General features: G+C 36.5%; 2 protein-coding genes across 4 annotated transcripts in view; one reads left to right on the top strand and one right to left on the bottom strand.

The window, feature by feature from the left end:
* The window catches only part of LOC123685807 (regulator of G-protein signaling 17), a 25,916-nt gene extending 5,254 nt beyond the window's left edge, over positions 1–20,662 (top strand). For both annotated transcript variants that reach the window (XM_045625694.1, XM_045625695.1), the window contains 4 exons: positions 7,308–7,394; positions 15,833–15,894; positions 15,957–16,123; positions 17,495–20,662. In XM_045625694.1, the coding sequence (XP_045481650.1) occupies positions 7,308–7,394; positions 15,833–15,894; positions 15,957–16,123; positions 17,495–17,701 (523 nt within the window). In that variant the 3' untranslated portion in view covers positions 17,702–20,662. The remainder of the gene's footprint in view (positions 1–7,307; positions 7,395–15,832; positions 15,895–15,956; positions 16,124–17,494) is intronic.
* LOC123685806 (glutaminase kidney isoform, mitochondrial) overlaps positions 1–25,287 on the bottom strand; it is a 26,363-nt gene extending 1,076 nt beyond the window's left edge. The window contains exons 1-13 of one of the 2 annotated variants that reach the window (XM_045625691.1): positions 24,796–25,286; positions 24,704–24,744; positions 24,597–24,632; positions 24,442–24,532; positions 24,139–24,278; positions 23,951–24,080; positions 23,649–23,892; positions 23,474–23,595; positions 23,253–23,411; positions 23,027–23,203; positions 22,782–22,913; positions 22,567–22,721; positions 21,762–22,493 (exon numbers count right to left, since the gene is read on the bottom strand). In XM_045625691.1, the coding sequence (XP_045481647.1) occupies positions 22,241–22,493; positions 22,567–22,721; positions 22,782–22,913; positions 23,027–23,203; positions 23,253–23,411; positions 23,474–23,595; positions 23,649–23,892; positions 23,951–24,080; positions 24,139–24,278; positions 24,442–24,532; positions 24,597–24,632; positions 24,704–24,744; positions 24,796–24,909 (1,794 nt within the window). In that variant the 5' untranslated portion in view covers positions 24,910–25,286 and the 3' untranslated portion in view covers positions 21,762–22,240. Of the gene's footprint in view, positions 1–21,761; positions 22,494–22,566; positions 22,722–22,781; positions 22,914–23,026; positions 23,204–23,252; positions 23,412–23,473; positions 23,596–23,648; positions 23,893–23,950; positions 24,081–24,138; positions 24,279–24,441; positions 24,533–24,596; positions 24,633–24,703; positions 24,745–24,795 lie in introns of those variants that run through there. The other variant, XM_045625692.1, reaches the window with a different exon arrangement.

Genomic DNA, 25,287 nt, shown 5'->3' with positions numbered 1-25,287 from the left:
AGAAAAATGTCTAAAGGTGTTAAATCACAGGATCTCGTTGGCCAATGGTGATCATCTCTTCGAGAAATAACACGCTAGGGAAAATTTCCTTACAAATTTGCGATTGTTTCGTTGCTTATATGGCACGTAACAGGCCAATTGAAAAAATTGAGTGCATCAGACTGAGGACTTTTTAATTGGCCTATTACAGCAGCAATATTCTATCCGTTCTTGAGCCCCCAATTTCGATTCTTCACATCTATAACTTGTCTCGAGAGCTCAAATTTTTCCACTATTGCCAGCCGAGAAATTGCCTCACTAAAGCAACTATGACTGCAAAATTGTCAGGTTTTTTTGTAATGAATTTTAACAATTTCAGTGCGTTGTTGAAGCGTGAGCTTCACCCAAAGTTCTAGGTTGTAGCAACTAAGTTCACACCCATATATGTGAGATTTACCCTTATGCGTAAAAAATTGGTAGAATTCAAATTAAAAATCCGGGCAATACCTAATTCCAACGCGCATCCACTATATTATTCTGAGGGTAGGATTCTCGTGTAGGGTGCAAATTGGCCAATCGAAAATTCCAATTATTCAAGATTTATACTCCTTCGAGATAAATTCATAAACCTTGCACACTGATTTTGGTCTACCCTGGGAATCACCGGCAGCAAGATCTCTGATAGCATCCCCTCAATCCACTACCTGGGGGGGTAGCAAGCAGCGCGATGGGGGACCTGATACTTCGCACGGGCATTTAAAATGAAATTTTAGTAGGTTGATCATTAATTTCAATTTGATCTCTTGCGTGTCCAGTTTCCCCACTGCTCAAATTTTCACCGAGAGAAGGTTATATATCTTCTTAAGCTGCGATCGTTAGCGCTAAATGATTCATGTTTTGACATAGCGCAGAGTATGGCCATTGGCTTTCTCGTCATTTTTCACCATTTCGTCATTCGATAGAATGACCGAGATATATTGCCCCAACAGAGGGATCGTTGCTCTCCAATTTCTGACAGAAACCACTCAGTTATTGTGGGTTTCTAAAATGGTGAATAATTTGCAAGAAATATCAAGGTGAAGTTTTCCTGAACAAAAATGAGGTAATATCAACATGTCAGAAGACTTTTTTTGCAAGTTTAACGCTCAAAATTATGAAAAAAAAGCCCATCCAGAAATGTTATTGAAATGCGAAGATGAAAACAACCATCAACAGCGATTATTATATAGCGTTATTGGATCGTTTAAAGGATAAAATCGTTAAAAAACGGCCCCATTTGAAGAAAAAAAAGGTGCTGCTTCATCAAGACAATGCGCCGTGTCACAAATCAATGAAAACAATGCCAAAGTTGCATGAATTGGGCTTCAAATTGCTTCTGCATCCACTGTATTCGCCAGATCTGGCCGCCAGCGACTTTTTCCTGTTCTCAGACCTCAAAAGAATGCTCGCTGGAAAGAAATTTAGCGCCAATGAAGAAGTAATCACCGAAACTGAAGCGAAAGACAAATCGTACTAAAAAAATGGTATCGAAAATTTGGAAGATCGCTATAATCGCTGTATCGCCCTCAAAGGCAACTATGTTGAATAATAAAATGAATTTTACCAAAAAAATGTGTTTCACTATGGTAGACCGGGGACTTTTCAATTGGTCTGTTACCTGGATAATTTTGTTTAGACTATTTTCAACGTCCGTTAGTTATTATGCTCATTATTGAAATCAAATTTTCAGTTGTGATGTCATTTCTGATTCTATTCGACGCATGTCTAAGAAACAGATTCCATCAAAATCAATCGATCATTCAATTCGAAACACAATAGTCATTCATTCCCCCAAAAGAAAAACTGAAAATTCTACTATAAGCCACTATGAAAAGAAACCGTACTATAAGAATCAATAATTTCATCCTGTCTCGAAGATTCTGTCGAATAACTGTAATTGACGATTCTTGTTGTGTTTCCTTCTTTATGAGGAAATGGTGAATTGAATGATGAATGTCCTGACAATCCTATTCATTTCGAGTCTATTCGAGGAAACATCAAATGAGATGTCTGCGCCACGTAAATTCTTCATAAATTCATTCAGGAAAATGTATTTTCCAACAGAGACGTATTAGGTGATTTCATTCAGTCAGTTCACCGAAAGATAATTTATCATAAGATTTTTCGCTTGGGTATGCCGAATTTTGAAATTATTCAATCAAACTTTGTTCAGAAATACAGATACAAAGTGAAAATTTTAAACTATACAAGAAAATCCAATTTTTCGATCGTGTGAGTTCTTTAGAGGCTAATTGAAAAGTTCCCGGTTTACCATAGTAAAACACAGTTTTTTGGCAAAATTCGATTTTATTATTCAACATAGTTGCCTTCGAGGCCATACAGCGATTATAGCGATCTTCAAACTTTTCGATACCATTTTTGTAGTACGATTTGTCTTTCGCTTCAAAATAGGCCTCAGTTTCGGCGATTACCTCTTCATTGGCGCTAAATTTCTTTCCAACGAGCATTCTTTTGAGGTCTGAGAACAGGAAAAAATCGCTGGGGGCCAGATCAGGCGAATACGGTGGATGCAGAAGTAATTCGAAGACCAATTCATGCAATTTCGCCATTGTTTTCATTGATTCGTGACACGGCGCCTTGTCTTGATGAAACAGCACCTTTTTTTCTTCAAATGGGGCCGTTTTTTAACAATTTCATCCTTTAAACGATCCAATAACGCTATATAATAATCGCTGTTGATGGTCTGGCCCTTTTGGAGGAAATCAATGAATACTATACTAGCGCATCCCAGAATACTGATGCCATAACCTTGCCAGCTAACTGTTGTGTTTTTCCTCGCTTTGGATTCGGTTCATCTTGTGCAGTTCACTCAGCTGACTATCGATTGGACTCCGGAGTGAAATTATGGAGTCATGTTTCATCCATTGTCACATATCGACGCAAAAACTCAGGTTTATTGCACTTAAACAGCTTCAAACACTGCTCAGAATCATTAACACGTTTTTCCTTTTGATCGATTGTGAGCTCGCGCGGCACCCATTTTGCACGAAACTTTCCCATGTACAAATATTCGTGAATGATTGGATGTACAAGTTTAGATGGCACCTTCCTAATGTCTGCTATCTCGATCAACTTCGCTTTACGGTCATTCAAAATTATTTTGTGAACTTTTTTGATGTTTTCGTCGGTGACAGCCTCTTTTGGGCGTCCACTGCGTTCGTCGTCTTCGGTGCTCATTTCATCACGTTTAAACTCAGCATACCAATCAATGATGGTTGATTTTCCTGATGCAGACCCCGGAAACTCTTCATCAAGCCAAGATTTTGCTTCAACTGTATTTATTCCCTTCAAAAAGCAATATTTTATCAGCCCACGAAATTCTTTTTTAACCATCTTTTTTCAAATATCAAAAGTAGCTACACTCTCAACGCAATATCTCACAAACTAATGGTCGGACTGCTGTCAAATTTTGACAGTTATCGTTCGAAGGTTGGTACTAACTAATCATATGGATTTAATACTAGCACCGTGATCTGTGCATCAGACCGCGGACTTTTCAATTGGCCTAATACAAGGTGAAGATCAACTATACTGAAAAAATCCAATTTTTGATCGTATAAGTTCTTGTTGGTGTACACCTGTATAAAAATTGATCGAAAATAATTGAACTTCAGTGTGCCAAGCCCCAGAGTGACACGCACCTGACAAGAAAGAACTAAATGCAACATCGCGTTTGTGTATAATAAGCTTTAAACATTCTGTCACGGAATAATATACTGGGAATGCCATTTGAAATAAGGAAGTAATAGTCTGTTTCCGGTATATCCTCAAGTTATCATATATTTTAGGGAGAAAGATCATTTGTCTCAAACTCCAATAAACAAATTTTCGGCTCAAAATTATGATCAATTTTCCATAAACGTCTAATAGGCCATCCCTGTGAATCACCCTGTATAATGTATTGTATAGGGGATACAATTATCCAAGAGACCTCTTCATCATGCGTCTAAACGACTAAAAAATTCTAGTTCTATGCTGAGTCTGAATCTCAGACCTTACTAGATTCGGAACATGATCCAACGGCCTCCTTGTTTTTGCTATATATCTAAGATATCTCGTATCTGACAGTCCCCTGTACATATTTCATTTTGGATGTTATTCGATATAAGCCAAATGCTTTTAGTTGTCCAAGCAATATTTCGATTGTTCTGCTAACGCATTGAATTCCCTTCCATGGCTGCGCATACAGATCGATGACGTAAATTTCAGCTTGGAAAACAGTTGCATAAGACCCTAAACTGGATTATGCTCCAGGCCTAAACCCAGAACTGTATACTCCAATTACCTTGCAAACATGGTGCTTTTAGAGGCAATTTGGATTGAGGCGCGAAGTCCATAGAAATGGGCTTAAACTGCAGAATAATGGATTGATGTACAGACTAGATCGTTAATCACATATTCTAACTCGGAATTTCATTATGTTTTAATTCCTATAGACGAGTAGGAATACCAACACACTTAGTTACTAATTTCTATTGGTTTACTGAGATATCTGCCTGGATTTCTGCATGGTTTTCAAATCTGTTGGAGATTTTGCATTGAAAATAAAATTTCGGGTGTCAAAACACTGAATTAGGTACCTTTTGACAGCATTCCGACCATTCGTTTGTGAGATATTGCGTTGTGAGTGTAGCTACTTTTGTTATTTGAAAAGAGATGTGAAAAAAAGAATTTCTTGTGCTGATAAAATATTGCTTTTTGAAGGGAAAAAATACAGTTGAAGCAAAATCTTGGCTTGATGAAGAGTTTCCGGGGTCTGCACCAGGAAAATCAACCATAATTGATTGGTATGCTAAGTTTAAACGTGGTGAAATGAGCACAGAATACAGCGAACGCAGTGGACGCCCAAAACAGGCTGTCACCGACGAAAAAATCAAAAAAGTTCACATAATAATTTTGAATGGCCGTAAAGTGAAGTTGATCGAGATAGCAGACATTGTGAAGATATCATCTGAACGTGTACATTAGATCATTCACGAATATTTGTACATGAGGAAGCTGTGTGCTAAATGGGTGCCGCGCGAGCTCACAATCGATCAAAAGCAACAACGTGTTAATGATTCTGCGCAGTGTTTGAAGATGCTTAAGTGCAATAAACCTGAAGTTTTGCTTTGATATGTGACAATGGATGAAACATGGCTACATCATTTCACTCCGGAGTCCAATCGACCTTCAGCTGAGTGGACTGCACACGATGAACCAACTCCTAAGCGTGGAAAGATGCAATAGTCAACTGGCAAGGTTTTGGCTTCAGTATCATGGGATGAGCTGATATAATATTCATTGATTACCTCCAAAAGGGCCAGACCATCAACAGCGATTATTATATAGCGTTATTGGATCGTTAAAAGGATGAAATCGTTAAAAAACGGCCACATTTTAAGAAAAAATGTGCTGTTTCATCAAGACAATGCGCCGTGTCACAAATCAATAAAAACAATGGCAAAACTGAATGGATTAGGCTTCGAATTGATTGTGCATCCACCGTATTTGCCAGATCTGGCCCCCAGCGACTTTTTCCTGTTCTCAGACCTCAGAAACATGCTCGCTGGAAAGAAATTTAGCGCCAATGAAGAAGTAATCGCCGAAACTGAGGCCTATTTTGAAGCGAAAGACAAATCGTACTACAAAAATGGTATCGAAAAGTTGGAAGATCGCTATAATCGCTGTATCGCCCTCGAAGGCAACTATGTTGAATAATGAAATCGAATTTTGCCAAAAAAATGTGTTTTACTATAGTAGACCGGTGACTTTTCAATTGGCCTGTTACAATTTATGAACAGATTGTATAATTTCAGAAGGAGCCTACCTAAGACATGTGTTCAGTAATTATCGAATTATTTTTTGTTATATTCAACAGTCATTGCCCTTCGTCGTGTCTTCTGATTTTAAGCTGAATTTCCTGCTAGTTAACCATAAAAAACAACAATTTCAAACTCAAAAACCATAAGAACCGATAACCTTCATCTTAAACTTCCTTGCACTAAAAACTAAAAAACTCCTTTCAATCTTCCACACTCAGCAAAATAATCTTCCCTCGAAATCCTGCAAATATAAATGCACAAACACTAAAGAAACCTTACTTGGGTATTGCTCGAAGTGTATAGAATAGAAACTCTTCAAATAAGATTCTTCAGGAGGTTTCAAATGAAACTCCCGAGACGTTCGTTTATAACCGATTTTCAACACGTACAGTCGCTTTGGGGCATAGCACGATTCATCTCTAAAAATAGAACCGGATGGGGAGTTTTCATTAAACCCTTTGCTTTTACAAGAAGATGAAGACATTAACTCTGGGATTAATGAGGTTCGAATCACTGCTGAGTCTTTTTTGGGACAGGAACATAAATAGATTTCATAGCAGCGAAAAATTAATGAAAGGAATTACGTGCTTATATTTCAAAAGATTTTTGAATGATGAGATTATACTGTGAAAGGTATGATTATTTTCAGTCAAGGGCGTAGAAATAGGGGGGCACTAGGGGTAATTACCCTCCCCCAAGATTTTCAAAATAACGGGTGTTTTTTTTCGAGGTATATAACTTTAAGTTGGCATTACTGTTCAAGATGGCGACCCATTTAACAGCTGTCAAGTGATTTATTTTCAGTTTGGTTTGGCAATTCATCATGAATAGACTCACGCCTGAACAACGGTTACAAATAGTGAAATTTTATTTCGAAAGTAATGGTTCTGTGCGGAATACGTATCGCGCACTACGTCCATTTTATTTTGTTTAGCGATGAAGCGCACTTCTGGTTGAATGGCTACGTCAACAAACAAAACTGCCGCATTTGGAGTAAAGCTTATCCTTATTCCTGAATTGAACAACCATGATGTCTAGGAGCTGTGGTTCCAACAAGACGGCGCAACATGTCACACAGCTCGTGCCACAATCGATTTATTGAAAGACACGTTTGGTGACCGCCTAATTTCACGTTTTGGACCTGTGAATTGGCCTCCAAGATCTTGTGATTTAACACCGCTAGACTACCTTTCTTTCTCACAATACAGATATGAGTAAACGTTGTCGTCAAAAAAGAATATTTTCGGTTACCCCCCAAGAAGAAAAAAGATCTACGCCCTTGTTTTCAGTTAACTTTCTATGGCTGGTACCATAGCAATTCGCATATTTTTATTGAATACTCCAGTTTTCCAGAATTTTAGGGAAAAATCCATTTCTACTGCATATTCTCTGCTTCATTATATCATAGATAACTGAAAATAAAATTGATTATATTTTGAAGTATAAATGTTTTTTTTATTTCAGTTCCACGCCTGGCAAGGGTAACGACGACAATGGACCAACCAGAAATTCAAACAATTCAGATCTTTTAAATTACGAATGTGAACAACCGTGAGTATCTTTACCTAGATAAGAGTACAAATTAATAATTCTAACTTGGACTTGCTCAGGAGAACTATAAAAGGCCCTGAGTTGCTAGTCCAAATGTAACGGATATCAACAAAATTGTAATACACTAGCAAGTAGAAAAAATGGGGCACTTGATTATTAGTGTTCAAATACCTTTCTTACTTAGAATTTTCACGAGAATCATGAAATTTCTGAAATGCTTTGGAAAAGTGAATTACCCAAAGAAATATGGATCTTTTTATTCAAGTTTTATGAAAATAATCACCTTTTTTTGAGAAAATCAAACACTTTCAAACTAAAACAATTATCATGGATTCAAATATTCTCTTATGGAATATTTTCCCATTCACGAAGCTCTTATAAATTATTGGGCGATGATATCAGTTCTAACTCGTCTTCCCAGGTAGTCTCATACATGTTCTGTGGGATTCATGTCAGGACTTCGTGCTGGCCAGTTGAACCTTGAAATTCTAGCCTCATTCAAGTAAGCTGCTGTTGTATAGCTCCCATAACACCAATACAGGCCAGTCTCTGCAGTTTCTGCAGCTGACTGCGTGTTGTGTCCTCTTTGATGTTTGTCCACCATGCTTAAGACGCATAGGTGACAATGGGGTGTACTACTGCAGTGTATAACCACAATACCATATTCGGTCTCTTGCCCCATGTCTTTCCGAAGAGTCTTTTACAGGCCCACATGGATGCAGTGGCCCTGGGAGAGTCTTGTCTATATTTCTTCCAATTGATCTTACTACTCAGATCACTGGAAAAATTCAGATTCTGGCCCTTCAGAACAGTTGAGGTTAAGATTCCTTCTTCTAGTGAATGGAATAAGTGTTGTCTTTGAGAGATTGACAGTTAGTTCATCATCCTCGCACCACTTTTCGATAATACTGAGGGCATACTGCCCCTGTCTTCGGTCTGAGTATTGAAACCACTTACCTTCGAGCCCAGGAGACCATCCATGACCAAGTTTTTCAGCAGGAGGGAGTATCCCTCCTTGGGGATATCCCCTGCACGTCAGAGCAGTCACTTCTGTTCCCCTCAGCAAAGCAGATATCCACTTAACATTGGAGGATTCCACTTCTTTGCATTTGGCAGCATTACATATGGAGACATGAAGGGTGTTGTCAAAACTCCCCTAATGTTACCAAACATTGCAAGCCTAATTTCCTTTGTGGAGAGAGTGCCTTTCACCTCTCCAAGTTGATTATAAAGGGCGTCTATAGTAGATCTACCCGCTCTATAGGTAAACTTTTTCAAAGACTTTATATTTCTATTCATATTGTTGTATATTATTTTCTCCATGGTCTTCAGGAGAAAGGAGGTAAGACAACAATTGGGTTGGAGTGATTTTTAGTTAGTGCCTTTTGAAGTGTAGCTCCAGGGGCGGTTTTTTCTATTCCTTCACAGAAGCTTCTACCTAGGGACCTATTACAATATATCAGGTGATATGAGGTATTTGAAAGGCTCTAATTTAGGCTCTATTAATCCAGGGCTCTTGCATCAGACCTATGTCAATGTGCCTTCTCGAAATTCTCTAGCATAAGGAAGTGAAGGCTGCCTTTGAGTGATGAAGATTTATCTGAAGGCACGTCATATTTCCTTGGATCATATTGAGTCCTACGAGTAGCTAGGGAATCATCAGAAGCAGAGCTCCACAAGCTCCTGAAGGGATTATCAAACTCTGAATTGAAGAGTTCAAGAATCAGGCAAATCCCTTAATTTTCTAGAACATGAAGAATCAATCCGCTTATCAATAATAATAAAACGATATTGTATAAAGTAAAGCTGTAATTAAGCTCATGAATATTCATTAGACGTACAAGGTATCTCAACAAAATTTATATTTACGTATCGATAAAAAAATATCAGACCATTCACCAGAATTTTTTTTTTTTGTAATATTATAAATTCTCATTTGAACATAGACTAGGAATTACTATATATTTCAACGTGAACGCACTTCAATATGTAACAGGCAACTATTTATAATTCACATTGATCTGGATTGACTAGCTGTTATCCAAACATTTTAGCGGTCACTGTATCCCATAGTCAACAATCGTTAAATACACAAGATCACAGATTATAGGGTATATTCACTAGGCAGTTGTCAACCTAAAACTGATCAAGAATTAATAGGTCATCGATAATAATGGATAGATTCGTGTCTAATAATTATTCTATTGACTTAACATCTTTCACACACCCCCTTAATAAAATCATTTTGATTTACATCGTTGAATAAATGAAAAAGTCTTCGACTATTTTATATGTAGTTGAAAAAAAATTTAATTTTGGTCAGCTTCGAATAATATCACTTCATCAAGAACAGGCCAATCGAAAAGTCCCCGGTCTACCATAGTAAAACATATTTTTTTGCCAAAATTCGATTTTATTATTCAACATAGTTGTATTCGAGGGCGATACAGCGATTATAGCGATCTTCAAACTTTTCGATACCATTTTTGTAGTACGATTTGTCTTTCGCTTGAAGCACAGGCCTCAGTTTCGGCGATTACTTCTTCATTGGCGATAAATTTCTTTCCAGCGAGCATTCTTTTGTGGTCTGAGAACATGAAAAAGTCGCTGGGGGCTAGATCTGGCGAATACGGTGGATGCAGAAGCAATTCGAAGCCCAATTCATGCAATTTTGCCATTGTCTTCATTGATTTGTGACACGGAGCATTGTCTTGATGAAACAGCACCTTTTTTACTTCAAATGGGACCGTTTTTCAACGATTTCATTCTTTAAACGATCTAATAACGCTATATAATAATCGCTGTTGATGGTCTGGCCCTTTTGGAGGTAATCAATGAATTTTGATAAATGCGCATCCCAGAAGACTGATGCCATAACCTTGCCAGCTGACTGTTGTGTTTTCCTCGTTTTGGATTCGGTTCATCGTGTGCAGTCCACTCAGCAGAGTGTCGATTGGACTCCGGAGTGAAATGATGGAGTCATGTTTCATCCATTGTCACATATCGATGCAAAAATTTAGGTTTATTGGACTTAAACAGCTTCAAACACTGCTCAGAATCGTTAACACGTTGTTGCTTTTGATCGATTGTGAGCTCGCGCGGCACCCATTTCGCACACAGCTTTCTCATGTACAAATATTCGTGAATGATATGATTTACACGTTCAGATGATATCTTTATAATGTCTGCTATCTCGATCAACTTCACTTTACGGCATTCAAAATTATTTCGTGACCTTTTTCAATTTTTTGGTCGGTGTCTACTGCGTTTGCCGTCTTCGGTGCTCATTTCACCACGTTTAAACTTAGCATACCAATCAATGATGGTTGATTTATCTGGTGCAGACGCCGGAAACTCTTCATAAAGCCAAGATTTTGCCTCAACTGTATTTTTTCCCTTCAAAAAGCAATATTTTATCAGCACACGAAATTCTTTTTTATTCATCTTTTTTCAAATAACAAAAGTAGCTACACTCTCAACGCAATATCTCGCAAACTAATGGTCGGACTGCTGTCAAATTTTGACAAGTATCGTTTGAAGGTTGATACTAACTAAAAATCATATGAATTTAATACTAGCACCGCCATTGGTGCATCAGACCGGGGACTTTTCAATTGACCTAATATAAGTATATAAAGTTATAATTATTTCTAGCTTTAATTCTTATATAAAGAAGGTATTGTAATGCGAGAATTAAAAGTCATAGAGCATGGTGATCTCTGACTGAAACTTTTATAACTCCAGAACAATGTTCATAGATTTCAGAATTGTTTCAGATTTCGGAATTACCCACTAGAATTACCAAAGTCTTTCAATTTTTTATTATTTTAATTTCGGCCAGACTAAAATTGAAAATAATAGGCACATTAGAATTCCTTGAAAAATAATAGGCCATTAGAAATAATAAACTTGGGGCAGAGGGCGGTTTTAGATTACATCTTTTCAAATTGGAATAGGTCCCTTCGACATGCAAACAGAACACTTTTTCAGCTTTGAAGTGAGGGTGGCTTTCATTAAAATCAGCCGGTGTATCATATTACTTTCTCGAGCGCCTCATTGTCAGAGGAGTGAATCACAGAATTCAATCTGCTACGATTTATTATGAATCTACATCAAACTCCTCACCAAAATTGCACGATTGAAATTTAATTATTTTGTGCAGTCAATTCCTGTAAATATGAATCTTTTTAAAATTTGATTCCTACATTTTTTGCCTTAAATTCTTGGAACGTAATCTCAAGCTAGGAGTTTCAAAGCGATGTAAAAACTGATTCTTGTACCAAATTTCACGCGAATAGCGCCACGTTTTGAAATTACTGAGAAAAACGTGTTAGAATTCTTCGAATATCTCGAACAGAAACCAATATAAAGCGAATTATTTGAAACAATCATTTTTCAGCAGCGCCCTGTAACTTGAGAACGAATCGAGATATCTATGATCTGTTTTGTCTGAGTCTTATAGTTCTCGAGATGTTTTCAGTGAGCATCGAATTTGGGACACCCTGTACAGGATGGGCAAATTTCGATGCTTTAGCACTACAACTTTTAAACCAGAAGAGATGGACAAAATCTGATAACCCATTCTCGTTCTTTTTTTCTGAGAAACTAACAATAGTATGATATTATTCATTTTTGACCACCTTTTGATTTCGTATTACAAGATAGAAAATAACATAAATACTCTGGATATCTGATTTTTTTACGAGTAACACGAGGAAGCGTTGTTTCAATCATTGATCCCTTCTCTCTTCAGAATCCTATCAATATTATCATTCTCGTACCCTTCGAATCGAAATTACCAATATCAGACCACTCAAACCCACCCAACAAATACATCTTATCAATATCTCCCATATCCCGACGAAGTTTCATTCCCAAAATGTTCTTTATCGATTCTGTATATTTTACGTAGGTGCACACTCGAACATTGGAGTGTAACAGGCCAATTGGAAAGTCCCCGGTCTACCATAGTAAAACACATTTTTTTGGCAAAATTCGATTTTATTATTCAACATAGTTGCCTTTGAGGGCGATACAGCGATTATAGCGATCTTCCAACTTTTCGATACCATTTTTGTAGTACGATTTGTCTTTCGCTTCAAAATAGGCCTCAGTTTCGGCGATGACTTCTTCATTGACGCTAAATTTCTTTCAAGTGAATATTCTTTAGAGGTCTTAGAACAGGAAAAAGTCGCTGATGAGTGAAATTATGGAGTCATGTTTCATCCATTGTCACATATCGACGCAAAAATTCAGGTTTATCGCACTTAAACAGCTTCAAACACTGCTCAGCATACCAATTAATGATGGTTGATTTTCCTTGTGCAAACCCCGGAAACTCTTCATCAAGCCAAGATTTTGCTTCATCTTTATTTTTTCCTTCAAAAAGCAATATTTATCAGCACACGAAATTCTTTTCTTCCATCTTTTTTCAAATAACAAATGTAGCTACACTCACAACGCAATATCTCATAAACTAATGGTCGGACTGCTGTCAAATTTTGACACGTATGGTTTGAAGGTTGGTACTAACTTAAAATCATATGAATTTAATACTAGCACCGCCATCTGTGCATCAGACTGGGCACTTTTCAATTGGCCTGATAGATTCGATAAACTGGTAATAATAATCACAAATGTAGGACTACAAGAAACACCCTCTATCTCGAAAACAAAGCCTTTGAGGCCCATGTTTATTGGACTTTTTTTTCTTAAAATTAACAAAGAAAACTCTCCTTTTCCTTTGTATCTCCAATTTAGGAATACCCATCTCAATCTTTGTATGAAATTTCGTGTTAGCATAGAAAATACAAGAAAATAAAGGAAGCGTTTCTCACGATCGAAGTTTTACGAATTCCTCCGATAAAAGTTCTTTCTCTTGAGCCTATCAGAAATACAATAACCCCGAAAATTCAATTTGGGATAAAGTGGTAACAGCCTGGTTGGCACCATAATCTGTCATCACCTGCTGAAAATGCAGATCAATAACATATCCGAGGATTCAAGTCTAACGACCTCTCTTGGGAAAGGATGGCAATAGAGAATTTTCCGAAATATATAGAACCTCATCGCCCGTGAAATATGACACTGAAGTTTATATTGCAGAGTGGAAATTGATCCTTGAGTTACGCCAAAACTGTCTGATTACCGTTAATGAATTCGGTGGAAAAAAATGTGAAATGAAAGGATGGAAAATTAGGACAGTGTGAATTTTGCAGCGATTTTTATATTCATGTAGCCTGAATTGCTACTGAAAAGTGATAATGAAAAAATGTAGGCAGATTAGCATGGAAATTCCACTTCGATAGATACAGGGTGATTCACCAGGATAGCCTATCAGACGTTTATGGAAAACTAATCATAATTTTGAGCTGAAAATTTGCATATTGGGGTTTGAGACGATGATCTTTCTCCCTAAAATATTTTTAGATCTCTACAACTTCCAGTTATACCGGAAAAAGACTACTACTTCTTTATTTCAAATGGCACACCCATTATATTATTGCATCATTAGATAGCTTTTTTGATGACAACTTCGGCAATATGAGTTAATGGGATTCTTATAAAAAAAAATAGTGGCGATGAGGACTCGCATTTTTTGAATATTTCGGCAGAAAAAGCTTTTTTCTAAAAATTTTTTTTCTTTTTCGATTATGCAAATACGCAGTATTATAAGATTGTTCGTGGTTTGTACCAAAATGTACAGGGTGTTTATAAGAAGGTCATGAACTCGGACAACTCAAATTCATCAAAACTCAAGATTTTCAAATGAGAACCTATATTTTTTATTATTTCAGTCAATTCTACATACAAAAATAGTGGGGGTTACCCCAGCAAACCCTAAACCTAAAATGGATACTTTAAGAGTTATCGTAGAAATGAGGATATGAGGAAATTCTTCACTGTATGGAGTAGTCTCTGACTTCTGGAAAACACAGAAAGAAACTAAAATTCGATGCTTGGATAACTAAATTTTACATTTCATGATTTATAATTAATTTTTCGTTGGAATTGTTGATAAATTCATAAACCAAAACAATTTTCATTTATGAATAATTCATTAAAATTCTTGAAATGTCAAATTTAGATGAGGAAACATCGAAACTTAGTTTCTTTCTGTATTTTCCAGAAGTAACAGACTACTCTACACTGTTATAAATTGCGGTTTTTCCTCATTTAAAGTTCTTCTTCGATAACTTTTCAAGTATTCATTTTAGGTATAGGATTTGCTTAAGTAACCCCCACTATTTTTGTACGTAGAATCGACTGAAAAATAAAATATTAGGGTTCTAATTTGAAAATCTTGAGTTTTGATGAATTCGAGTTATCCAAGTTTATGATCTTCTTATAAACACCCTGTACATTATCTCATGATCCGTTGAGTTTTTACCCAAGGTATGGCATATTGTCGGAATTGCCATAAAAGAAGCTATCCGATGATGTAATAATATACTGGGTGTGCCATTCGAAATGAGGAAGTAGAAGAGATTTGAAAATATTTAAGGGAGAAAGATCATGGTCTCAAACCCAAATATGCAATTTTCAGCTTAAAATTGTGATTAGTTTTCCATAAACGTCTAATAGGCCATCCCGGTGAATCACCCTGTATACTAAAATGCTCATCTAAGTTTTCAACACTTTTTCTGTAGAAACATTCATATTTGCTTTCGAAATATGCCTCAACTTTGGTAGTTACTCTGTCATTAGAGCCAAATTTTTCTTCTTGGGGCATTCTTTTGGGGGTTAGATTTAGACTATGCCTTTACAATGGCGTTCAGCATCTGTGGCGCCTATTAAGAAGAGTGGGGATGTCCACCTCCAACTACCGCCCCATCAGCCTTGGTTTCCAAGGTTTTCGAGAGAATAGTCAAACAACCATATTTTCGAATTTGCTGATTGCAACAAACTGATTCCTGATCAACAACATTGTTTTCTTCCGGGTAGATCTATTCTTTATAACCTCCTCTGCAGACGCTGATGTTTCCACTAGTGTGATATATTTGGACTTTGACAGTTTCCCACCATAGCATCATTCACAAGCTAGAGCACTTGGGGCTTCGAGAAGGACTGCTCTCTTGGATTGGTTCATTCCTTAGGGACAGAACATTCAGGGTCAGGGTTGGTGGTGTTTTCTCCGGACTTGGGGTGCCTCAGGGCTCCGTTCTTGGTCCTATCCTCTTTCTGATGTATACAGCGGATCTACCCTTACGAGAATTTTTCTCCTTTGCATTTGAGGACGTTTTTTCTTAATTTTTGCACTTTATCGATCCAATAGCGTTATTCGTTAAACTTTTGTCGACGCTATCGATGACGAAGATAGCATGCAAGTCTCAAAATACGCATGTCATAAACGTTCTCCAATTAATGATTGTATGGTTCGAATTTTGACGAAATTTGAGTGATATGAATTTAGAATTGAAATTAAATTTTTTTTTCAGGCACAACATGGAGGAGATAAGAAGTTGGGGGCATTCATTCGACAAACTCATGCGAAGTACAGGTAAAATTAGCGATCTATCAGTCCATTTATATATATTTATGACATAAATCTATTATCTTCAGCTGGAAGGAAGCTGTTCAGAGATTTCCTAAGAATGGAATATTCGGAGGAGAACATTCTTTTTTGGTTGGCTTGCGAAGAACTGAAGAAAGAAGAAAATCCGGAAGTAGTTGAGGAAATGGCGCGAATCATCTACGAAGATTATATATCCATACTGTCTCCAAAAGAGGTATATTTCTTTTTTTTATATCCCAGATATTCAATGACACAATTCACTGCAAACTTGTAGTCTCACGATCAAAGTTAAGATATTAGATTATATTAGGTTTAATTAAGGGAGTTACGCAATACTGGGAGTATGTAAGGGTGAACATGACGCTGGCAACAAAAAAGGTTATTGGAAACAAGAGGTGATGTTCAAGCTGAGATAGAGGGAATAAGGGATCCAGGAAGGCAGCAACATTTGTGAATAGATGGCGTATGAAGAAGAAGAAGACGATTCCATAGCACTGAGACATATTGAGATCTATTATGCCCTATCAGAGCTATTCTCGCCATAACGTGATCTACAGCTTTCCATCCAGTTCCAGGTTTCTAATGATCTCCAGTATCTGGGATGTCTTCAAGGAAGCTACTACCTTTTTTGTCCAAAGCAGATTCTGCTTTGGCTAGTGATGGTCAGGCATTCCGTCACCAGGTGATCCGGAGTTTCTTCCTCCTCCTCACAGAATCTGAGCTCGCCATTTTCTGCTAGAACCATTCTCGTGATGTGTTTTCTAAAGTGACAATCACCAGTGAGGATGCTTCTTGCCGATACTTCTTGGATTTCGCAGTGTCAAAGTTTCGAAGAGGCTTTTTGGAATGATCTAACTCAAGAAGATTCTGCCAGAGTGTTTCTTTCTTAGTTTTTTCCTTCTCCTGAAACTATTTCTTGTTGGTACATTTGCCTATACCAGAGAAATGTTCCGGGCCAATGAAAGGAGACGCAGACTAAAAATTCTTGCCTACTTCATTGAGTTTTCTTCGGCACTCCAATATCATCTTAGAATGGATGATATGTGAGCTCAGTGCTTTGATTGCAGCCTGACTATCAGAATGTATCGTTATATCAGATTTCTGATAGTTTCTTGCTAAATTGATATCCAAGCATCTTTCTATTGCAAGTATCTCAGCCTGAAAGACACTTAGACAGCTGCCTAACGATGGTGAGCATTTGGTGCCAGTCCTTGTCGTGGTTTTGGAACCATCTTTGCACCATGTTTTTTTTTAAACTCGGATTGTCGACTTTTCTAAAATTAAGATATACTGAGTGGAAAAAAAAGAACACCCAGTAATAACGGATTTATCACAACAATTTTCTGTGTACATGTCTTTTAGGGTTAGGTTAGGTTAGGTTGGGTTAGGTTAGGTTAGGTTAGGTTTGGAATTCGTTGCTGAAGAATGAAGCGTTCCATTTTTAGCAATGGCCTAGTTTTTACTTGTCAAATGTCAAAAGCGAGCTTCTCAAAATGAAACCTTTTAGGTCCGAGGTTTATTATTACCCTTTATGATTACTTTTCATAGTTTATATTGATCTTCTAAATTGGCTGGTAATTTTCAGGTGTCCCTAGATGCTCAAGTACGAGAAATAGTGAATCGCAACATGGTAAAACCGACGCCGCACACATTTGATGAAGCACAGCTGCAGATATACACATTAATGCATAGAGACAGTTATCCAAGATTCGTCTGCTCAGCATTGTATAGGTCCCTGGTACGTCATTTACCCCCGGAGGAGTCAGTTGAAGACGCAATACCCCCAGATTAGGAAACATAGCTACATGCCAGTCGAAATTTTGGGTAACCCCCATGAGAAACGACAATAACTGAGAGGGGGTCAGATTGAGCCCCCTTCGCACAAGTTTCTGCCTAAAGGCATAAGTGCATCGAAGATCTGACCTAATTTTTAAACATATAAGGCCACCAGAACCTCCCTACCAGTGTACTTATTGGTGCAATATATACATATATCTATTGAATTCTCGTTTTTTATGTGTAAATATGAATAATTCATCGCGAGGTCCGAATTAGGTCTGCTGATCTGACGCGAATTCTTCCGAAAGATCTCGTATGGAGCCCCTCGACCACTTACAACTAATCACCTCAAATATTCGTAGTGTTTTCAGTGCTAAGATAGGACGTTCTTATGTGTTCCTTGGAAGTTTTCATTTCCGAGTGCTGGCGGTCCCAGAAAACTTCTTAAACACCCGAAAATGAGAGATCGACAACAAAGCGATTCATTCGAGGCTGCAATTTCATTCTCAATACATCCAAAATTTTCAGTATTAGAATAACTTCATCGAGAGACAATCACTACCAATTATTTTTAATTATTTCGTGGGTCTTCCTTTGTCATATCCGTTGGGTATTCCGTATATGGTAATAAAAACATTAACTCGATTGTAACAAGGGCGTAGAAATAGGGGGTACTGGAGATAATTACCTCCCCCCCAAGATTTTCAAAATATAAAATTTCAGAAAACTCGCAAAGACGAAGAACGAGAATTTCTCCATAAAACGGACCAATAATAATCATTTTACTTTCCTTTGAAATCGACACGTCAGTAAAAAATCGGACCCCTTTACGATTTATGAGTTAATTATCGCTTTCAAGATGCGTACTTTTATTGCACTACAAGCTCGTCTTTGTCCGAGGTTCATTATTTTCCTTTATCTATCCGCTTTCTCGGCATCTCCCCTTATTTGCCATCTGTGATTTTTGCATTCTGCATCGCTATACACTTACCCATTGTTTTCGGTTTTTTGTATCATTCTCGTCACGAAATTTCAATATGTAGTTACCAAAGAACTGAATTTGAGTAATTCGCATCGAAAAATTGTCTGGGCTGTGTTGTTCAATTTATTGTGTTTCATTCAAATTGCAATTCATTTGTGAAGACATCAGTTTTGAATTGACTATATCTACAGGGTGTTCGTAAATGGGAGGTACAAATGAAAATGGCACATTTCTCGGATCATTTCAAGAAAAAAAGTCCCATAACATGAGTCCACAAACGCTTTGTTTTTGAGATACAGATGTTAAAGTTTCAGTTTTTCTCTCATAACACCTTCCCTTCACAAGATATTCAACTTGAATTGGCATAGATATTTCAATTTAAAGTTTTCATCATGTGATATCCTTATTTTGAATGCAAATCTACAGATTCGATAAATTGATTAGGCATCACGAAAATTAGGACTACAAGACACCGTGTATCTCAAAAACAAAGCATTTGCGGGCTAATGTTTATGGGCCATTTTATTCTTAAAATTATCCAAGGAATCTCTCATTTTCCTTCGTAACTCCAATTCAGAAACACCCAGTATAAGATGAGAACAATCGAATTGGTAATAAAAAAAATTATTTCGAATAATTTGGTTCAAACTTAGTTATCAAACCTCTTTTTCTCACATTATAGATTTGAGTAAACAATGTCGTCAAAAAATTTTTTTCGATTACCCCCCCTCCTAAGAAAAAATAAAGATCTACGCCCTTGGATTGTAATGCATTTATTTCAAAAATTATTGAAAAAAAACACACACAGAGTGAAAGCCTATAGTTCTATTTTTCCACAGCTTTGTAGATTGGAGTTGGATATTTTGTGAGGGAGTAGATGACTTGAATTTCGTAAACCCCATCAAAAATAATTGAGCTGTAGGCGAAAACTTTATCAAATTATAGCGTACAAAAAAAAAACTAATTATACTTATAATCTAAGCCAAGTTATATGAGTGCAAAATTAGATTGTCGAGATAGTTCTCAAAAGTAGTTTGCGAATATTACAATATTTGCTTTATATTCTTGAAAGCTATCTTCTATATTTTCATTGAAATATAGATACTCCTTAGACCAATTTGAATTGTTCCATACGATTAGAAAAATTGCCTGTGAGGATATCTTTAGGATTATTCTAGAAGTGATTCAGAATCCTAAAAATTAAAGAAGAGTAACAAAATAAATTGAAAATGATGAATTGGAGTAAGTTATAAAATTCGTTCAAGAATTTTTTTTAATTTTTGTGATTCTGAAGTATATAACTGGTGTGTATGAGAAAATTATTGTTCCAATCCTTACCTGACGGAATTTGTAAAATATCTACAAAAAGCAGGACTGGAGACTTAATTGTTTCAATAACAATAAAATAGGATAAGTTAATATAATAAGAGTCATACTTTATTTTCAGTAAATTTTTCAACATGCAATATAAAAACGTTAATTTTATACGCCATAGTGATCTCCAGCTCTGCTTCTTTCTTCTGGAGTAAAATTATTCACAGTGGTCCAAATATCACGTACATTAGTGGCTGGTGTGGATATGAGGGGCTCATTTTAATCGAATCATCAGGCAATAGTAAGTGCGCGTGTGCCGCCATAGAGACTCTAAAACTAACTCCCTTCGCTCACTCCTCAAAAATATTAGTGTTGTGTAAATTATCGAACTCACTGTTCATCTCACTTTTAGGACACTTTAGGTTAGGTAAAGCGCATGCGGATTAAATATAAAAATTGTGTTCTTTGACTGCCCGCATGCTTGTTAACAGCCAACTTCGAAATTATATAAAAGATGTGATATACGTAGTAGCGTAGTTTCCGCTCTTGGCGGCAAGCCCCTCATCAAAAATGTTTGCACCACACCGTATACCCCAAAATATATAGTTCACAAATAATCGACACCGTGGATTTATATGGGTTAATATTTAAATAAACGTTTGTTGTCTCCATTTATAACTCAGACTTTTATTTCAAAACCCCTGACCTAACACATTATTCAATGCTATTGGAACAACCTTCCTGATTTCTTGTCATGCAACTCTCTCCTCCTCTCCTTCAAATTGTCCAGGAAAAAATTCCAGAGAAGGTTTTTCCTTAATCCTGATTACTCCAGTAAGAAGCGAAAAAAAATCTAAAAACTACAAATGAATTCAAAAGTTTTGCATCGCCCTATATCTTCAAACTTTCCTATTAAAAAATAAAGAATGTACATATAACTTGAATGTCCTGCCTTGACCTAAATTCATTAATAGCAAAAAACTCACATTCATGATTGCATTTTTTATTTGCCTCTGTGCCAGTTCCATGGTATTTGTACAACAAATTCAGAATTTATTTTCTATTGACATAACAGACCAATTGAAAAGTCCCCGGTCTACCATAGTAAAACACTTTTTTTTTGGCAAAATTCGGTTTTATTATTCAACATAGCTGCCTTTGAGGACGATACAGCGATTATAGCGATCTTCCAACTTTTCGATACCATTTTTGTAGTACGATTTGTCTTTCGCTTCAAAATAGGTCTCAGTTTAGGCGATTACTTCTTCATTGGCGCTAAATTTGTTTCCAGCGAGCATTCTTTTGAGGCCTGAGAACAGGAAAAAGTCGCTGGGGGACAGATCTGGCGAATACGGTGGATATAGCACAATTCGAAGCCCAATTTATGCAATTTTGCCATTGTTTTCATTGATTTGTGACACGGCGCATTGTCTTGATGAAACAGCATCTTTTTTATTCAGATGGAGACTTTTTAACGATTTCATCCTTTAAACGATCCAATAACGCTATATAATAATCATTGATGATGGTCTGGCCATTTTGGGGGTAATCAATGAATATTATACCTTGCGCATCCCAGAATACTGATGCCATAAACTTGCCAGCTGACTAGTTCATAGAGTAGGTATTATTTAAAAAAATCAGCAGATATAACGAAAAAAAATCTAGACTATGAAAATGTGCCTGGGGTTTGAACTATTATTTTTTTCTGCTCGAACTATCAATTAATCTGAAATTTGTCGATTTTCTTCAGGATTTTTCGATTTAAAACAGTAACTCAACAAAATGTGTATATTTACATACTCACAAGTGTACCAAGCCTAATGCAATAATACTGAGACAGGTGTAAAAATGTCAATGGGTCATTCATATTTTCATATCAACATTACAAGCTTAAGGCATGAAAATCATCATTAACAAAAATATTTAATTAGCAATAGGGAATCTACATTGAGGGATGAAGACTTGAGATCACAATAAGACATGAGGGTTGAAGAAGCTATTAAAAAATATTTGGATTGAGCATTCGGATGGAAGATGAGTATGAACAACGACTTCAAATTTTTACACCACCTTCAAAATTTACATCACAGCCAAAAATTGACAAAATTACGATCAACTACTAACAACAATCGATTCAAGAAATACCTACATTGCATTTTCCTATCTATGATTCAATTTCGTTGAATGCATTCTTTTATTACTATATTTTTTTATTGTCAAAGTTTCTCAAAATTCCTCGTACTCGTATATTTATTAACTTGTAGATTCGGACGATGTTCTATTATGTTCCATATATTCTTTTAAAATATTTGCAACGGAAGTGTGACCGAAAGCAAGAGCTTCGTCTAAGGGAGTTTTTCCCCATCTATCTGTCACTTGAACAGGAACATGACACAAGTCGAGAAGGAACTCGACACATTTGATATGACCTTCAGCAGCAGCCAAATGAAGTGCTGTTCTTCCATCATAGTCTGCAAGATTCATGTCCATACCAGAGAGTTTATGCCTGAGAAAATATACGACCAACTGACCTACCGTCAAGAAAAACCAGAAGATTACTAATCAATTCTTATACTAACCTCCTCAAAGATGCCAGATCACCAGAAGCTGACGAGAACAAGAGATCAACAATCCTCAATCCTGCAGTTTCAAATCTGTGTTTCCTCGGATCTGACTTATTCGATGCATGTTTTAGATTGTCGAAACGATGGAAATTGAATCTGCTCACCAATTCCTGCAGAGTTTCCAATTTAAAATATCTACATACATGAGAAATAGATCAGTTGGTTGTTACCTGGCAAAACTGGACACCCCTGCAGCTGTTTCCAAGAGCATCCAGTGGGGGAGACCATAAGCATATTCCCATAACGTTTGGTATAACCACCAGAAGGCATCCACTGACACCAGACTTTGCTGGCAAACCAACCTACAAATAGATGAAGGGTGCAAAGATAATATAAATTTCCCTCCTGATGTTTCTCAAAAGAGCTCGAACAAACAAAATTGCTTCTAACGGAGATAAACAGATTCAGAAATTACCTTGAAAGCAAACTGGCCTGAATAGTCATACATTCCACAGCTATGCATCAAAGAGAGCACATCTCTAACACTTTCCGGTTTTAAGACCTTTTCTTCAGTTAAGGGGCATATTCCTCCATTTGCTAAGGTTGCACCTATGACAGAAACTAAATCACAGTTCGTTTCCAGGGAACAACACTGAAAAAGTAAAATTATGAAATAAGTCTGAACAGTCATTTGGACAAACCTGAAAATAAAAGTCCATGCATTCCTTAAAGTTAGAGTTTTCAGGGAAACACTTATGTTCTCTCATGTAGAACCCTAGAGCGTAATTTCTATCTGCTGCTTCTCTTTCAGACAGAAACACAGCGTTGTTGAATCCTATATCTTCTCTCCCAGCTAGTTTCTGAAAGTATTTTCTGTAAAATATTTCATATTTTCTTATTATTATCTTTTTCAATGAGTTACCTCAAAATAATTCATTGTGAAGTCGAATTTTTCTGCAAGCGTCATTTCTGGATTCACAGTTGTCTTCAGTAGAGCACAGATGAGGATAGCACCAGCATTGATCATAGGATTATGAGGTTTTTCTAAAAAATATCACTGAAGTAGCATCAACATTGTAATATCAATTTAAACATACTATTGTAGTCCAGAATCAACTCGTTAAAATTTCTTCCACTAGGTTCCTGACCTACATAATTGTGAACAACTTTGTCTCCAAGAAGATCTAGGGCAAGTCCATAAGTTAATGGTTTACTACAAGATTGAATGGTAAAGGGAATTGTGGTATCTCCTATTGAATACCTTTGACCATCACATGTACAAATGGAAACTCCCCAATAATTTGAACTCATTCTCTTCAATTGAGGAATATAACTAGCAACCTGAAAAATTCAAAAATGCTTCAATTGATGCAGTCTACGTGAAGACCCAGAAACTTACTGTGCCACAGCTATTGTCTTTACATTTCCAGTATATGTCTTCTATATGATCTGTGAATTCCTGGAAGTCCGGTATAATGAGTTCATGTTTGAAAGCTCTTGTTATGAGTCCTATACTAGGTTGTATTATTCTGAAATTCAGAGCAGAATGAAAGAACAAAATTCAACACTATTGATTCAAAATTGTACCGTTTGAAAGTCTCCAAATCTAGTCGCTGTGTATCCAATAAAGAACCATCATTATTTTTTTCCCTCTGAATTTTTTTTAGGGATTCCATCATTTCTTTCAATCTAGGATCACTTTTTCGTAAACCAGTTTCCTTGAGTGCCTTAAAAAATTGGGGCCAATGTCAGTTGAATTTTTCTCAATGGAATAGTAGAAGCATAAGAAGCAGAAGATTAAATAGTGAGATGAGTACACAGAATCCAAGAATGAAATTAGGAAAATTTAAGAAAAATGAAAATTTTAACTAGTTTTTTGAATCGTCTTACCGTTAAAAATTTTCCAATTGGTAGATCACAAGTTTCTCGATTCTTGAACATTTCGAATAATGTTTCTTCGGATGGCGAGTCCTCACCGCCCCTTCAATTCAAATAACACAAAAATTCAAAGCATTCAGTTTCAAATTTGTTTTTCTTAAACTCACATGTAATGTGTGTCATGGATGAAAGAGTATCTTCTCCTGGTAATGATGAAAAGTAAAAAATTTACACATAAATTAAGGATCTGTTCAAAATTTCATGCAGAATTTACCTTGCCAAAACTAATCCATCTTTTTGAATTTGTAGACATACCTGAAAACATAATTTTCCATAAGAAAGTTTGCATCAAATGACAAGAATTACCGGGAAATTTTTCAGTTTTCTCTTGAATTTTATATTGCTGTCCAGAACTGAGAATGCCCTTTGTCCAGTATTGGCTTTGATTATATTTACGTGCTTGAAATAACTCGAAAACATTACAAAATTCTGATTTATTGTTTATTTTATAGACTGCCTATCCCCACGGACGTCGAAAAGGAACAGAAAATGCAGGCACAGTGCGTCTGTGCAGTCGAAGCAAATATTGGTGAACTCCATTGATTAAATGTCTTGTTATTGAACAATGTACACAAGAAGGACGTCTTGGCAAAGCTTCAGATATTTTGTATTGGCCAATTCATGCATTAGTAAATTACATTTCGAAAATACAGAGTCTAAAACTGTTCCACTTCGGAATATCCTATCAAGAGAAAAAATATATTGGACTCACTGCTACCCAATAACAAGGGTGGTAAACTGAAAATTATACATTATAATCGATTGTGAAATAATGCACATTATTTCGTAAATATTCGT

Source organism: Harmonia axyridis, chromosome X (assembly GCF_914767665.1).
Source record: "Harmonia axyridis chromosome X, icHarAxyr1.1, whole genome shotgun sequence".
Taxonomy (NCBI): domain Eukaryota; kingdom Metazoa; phylum Arthropoda; class Insecta; order Coleoptera; family Coccinellidae; genus Harmonia; species Harmonia axyridis.
Note: the sequence above shows the minus strand (reverse complement) of the source record. Positions and strands in the feature narration are given on the sequence as shown.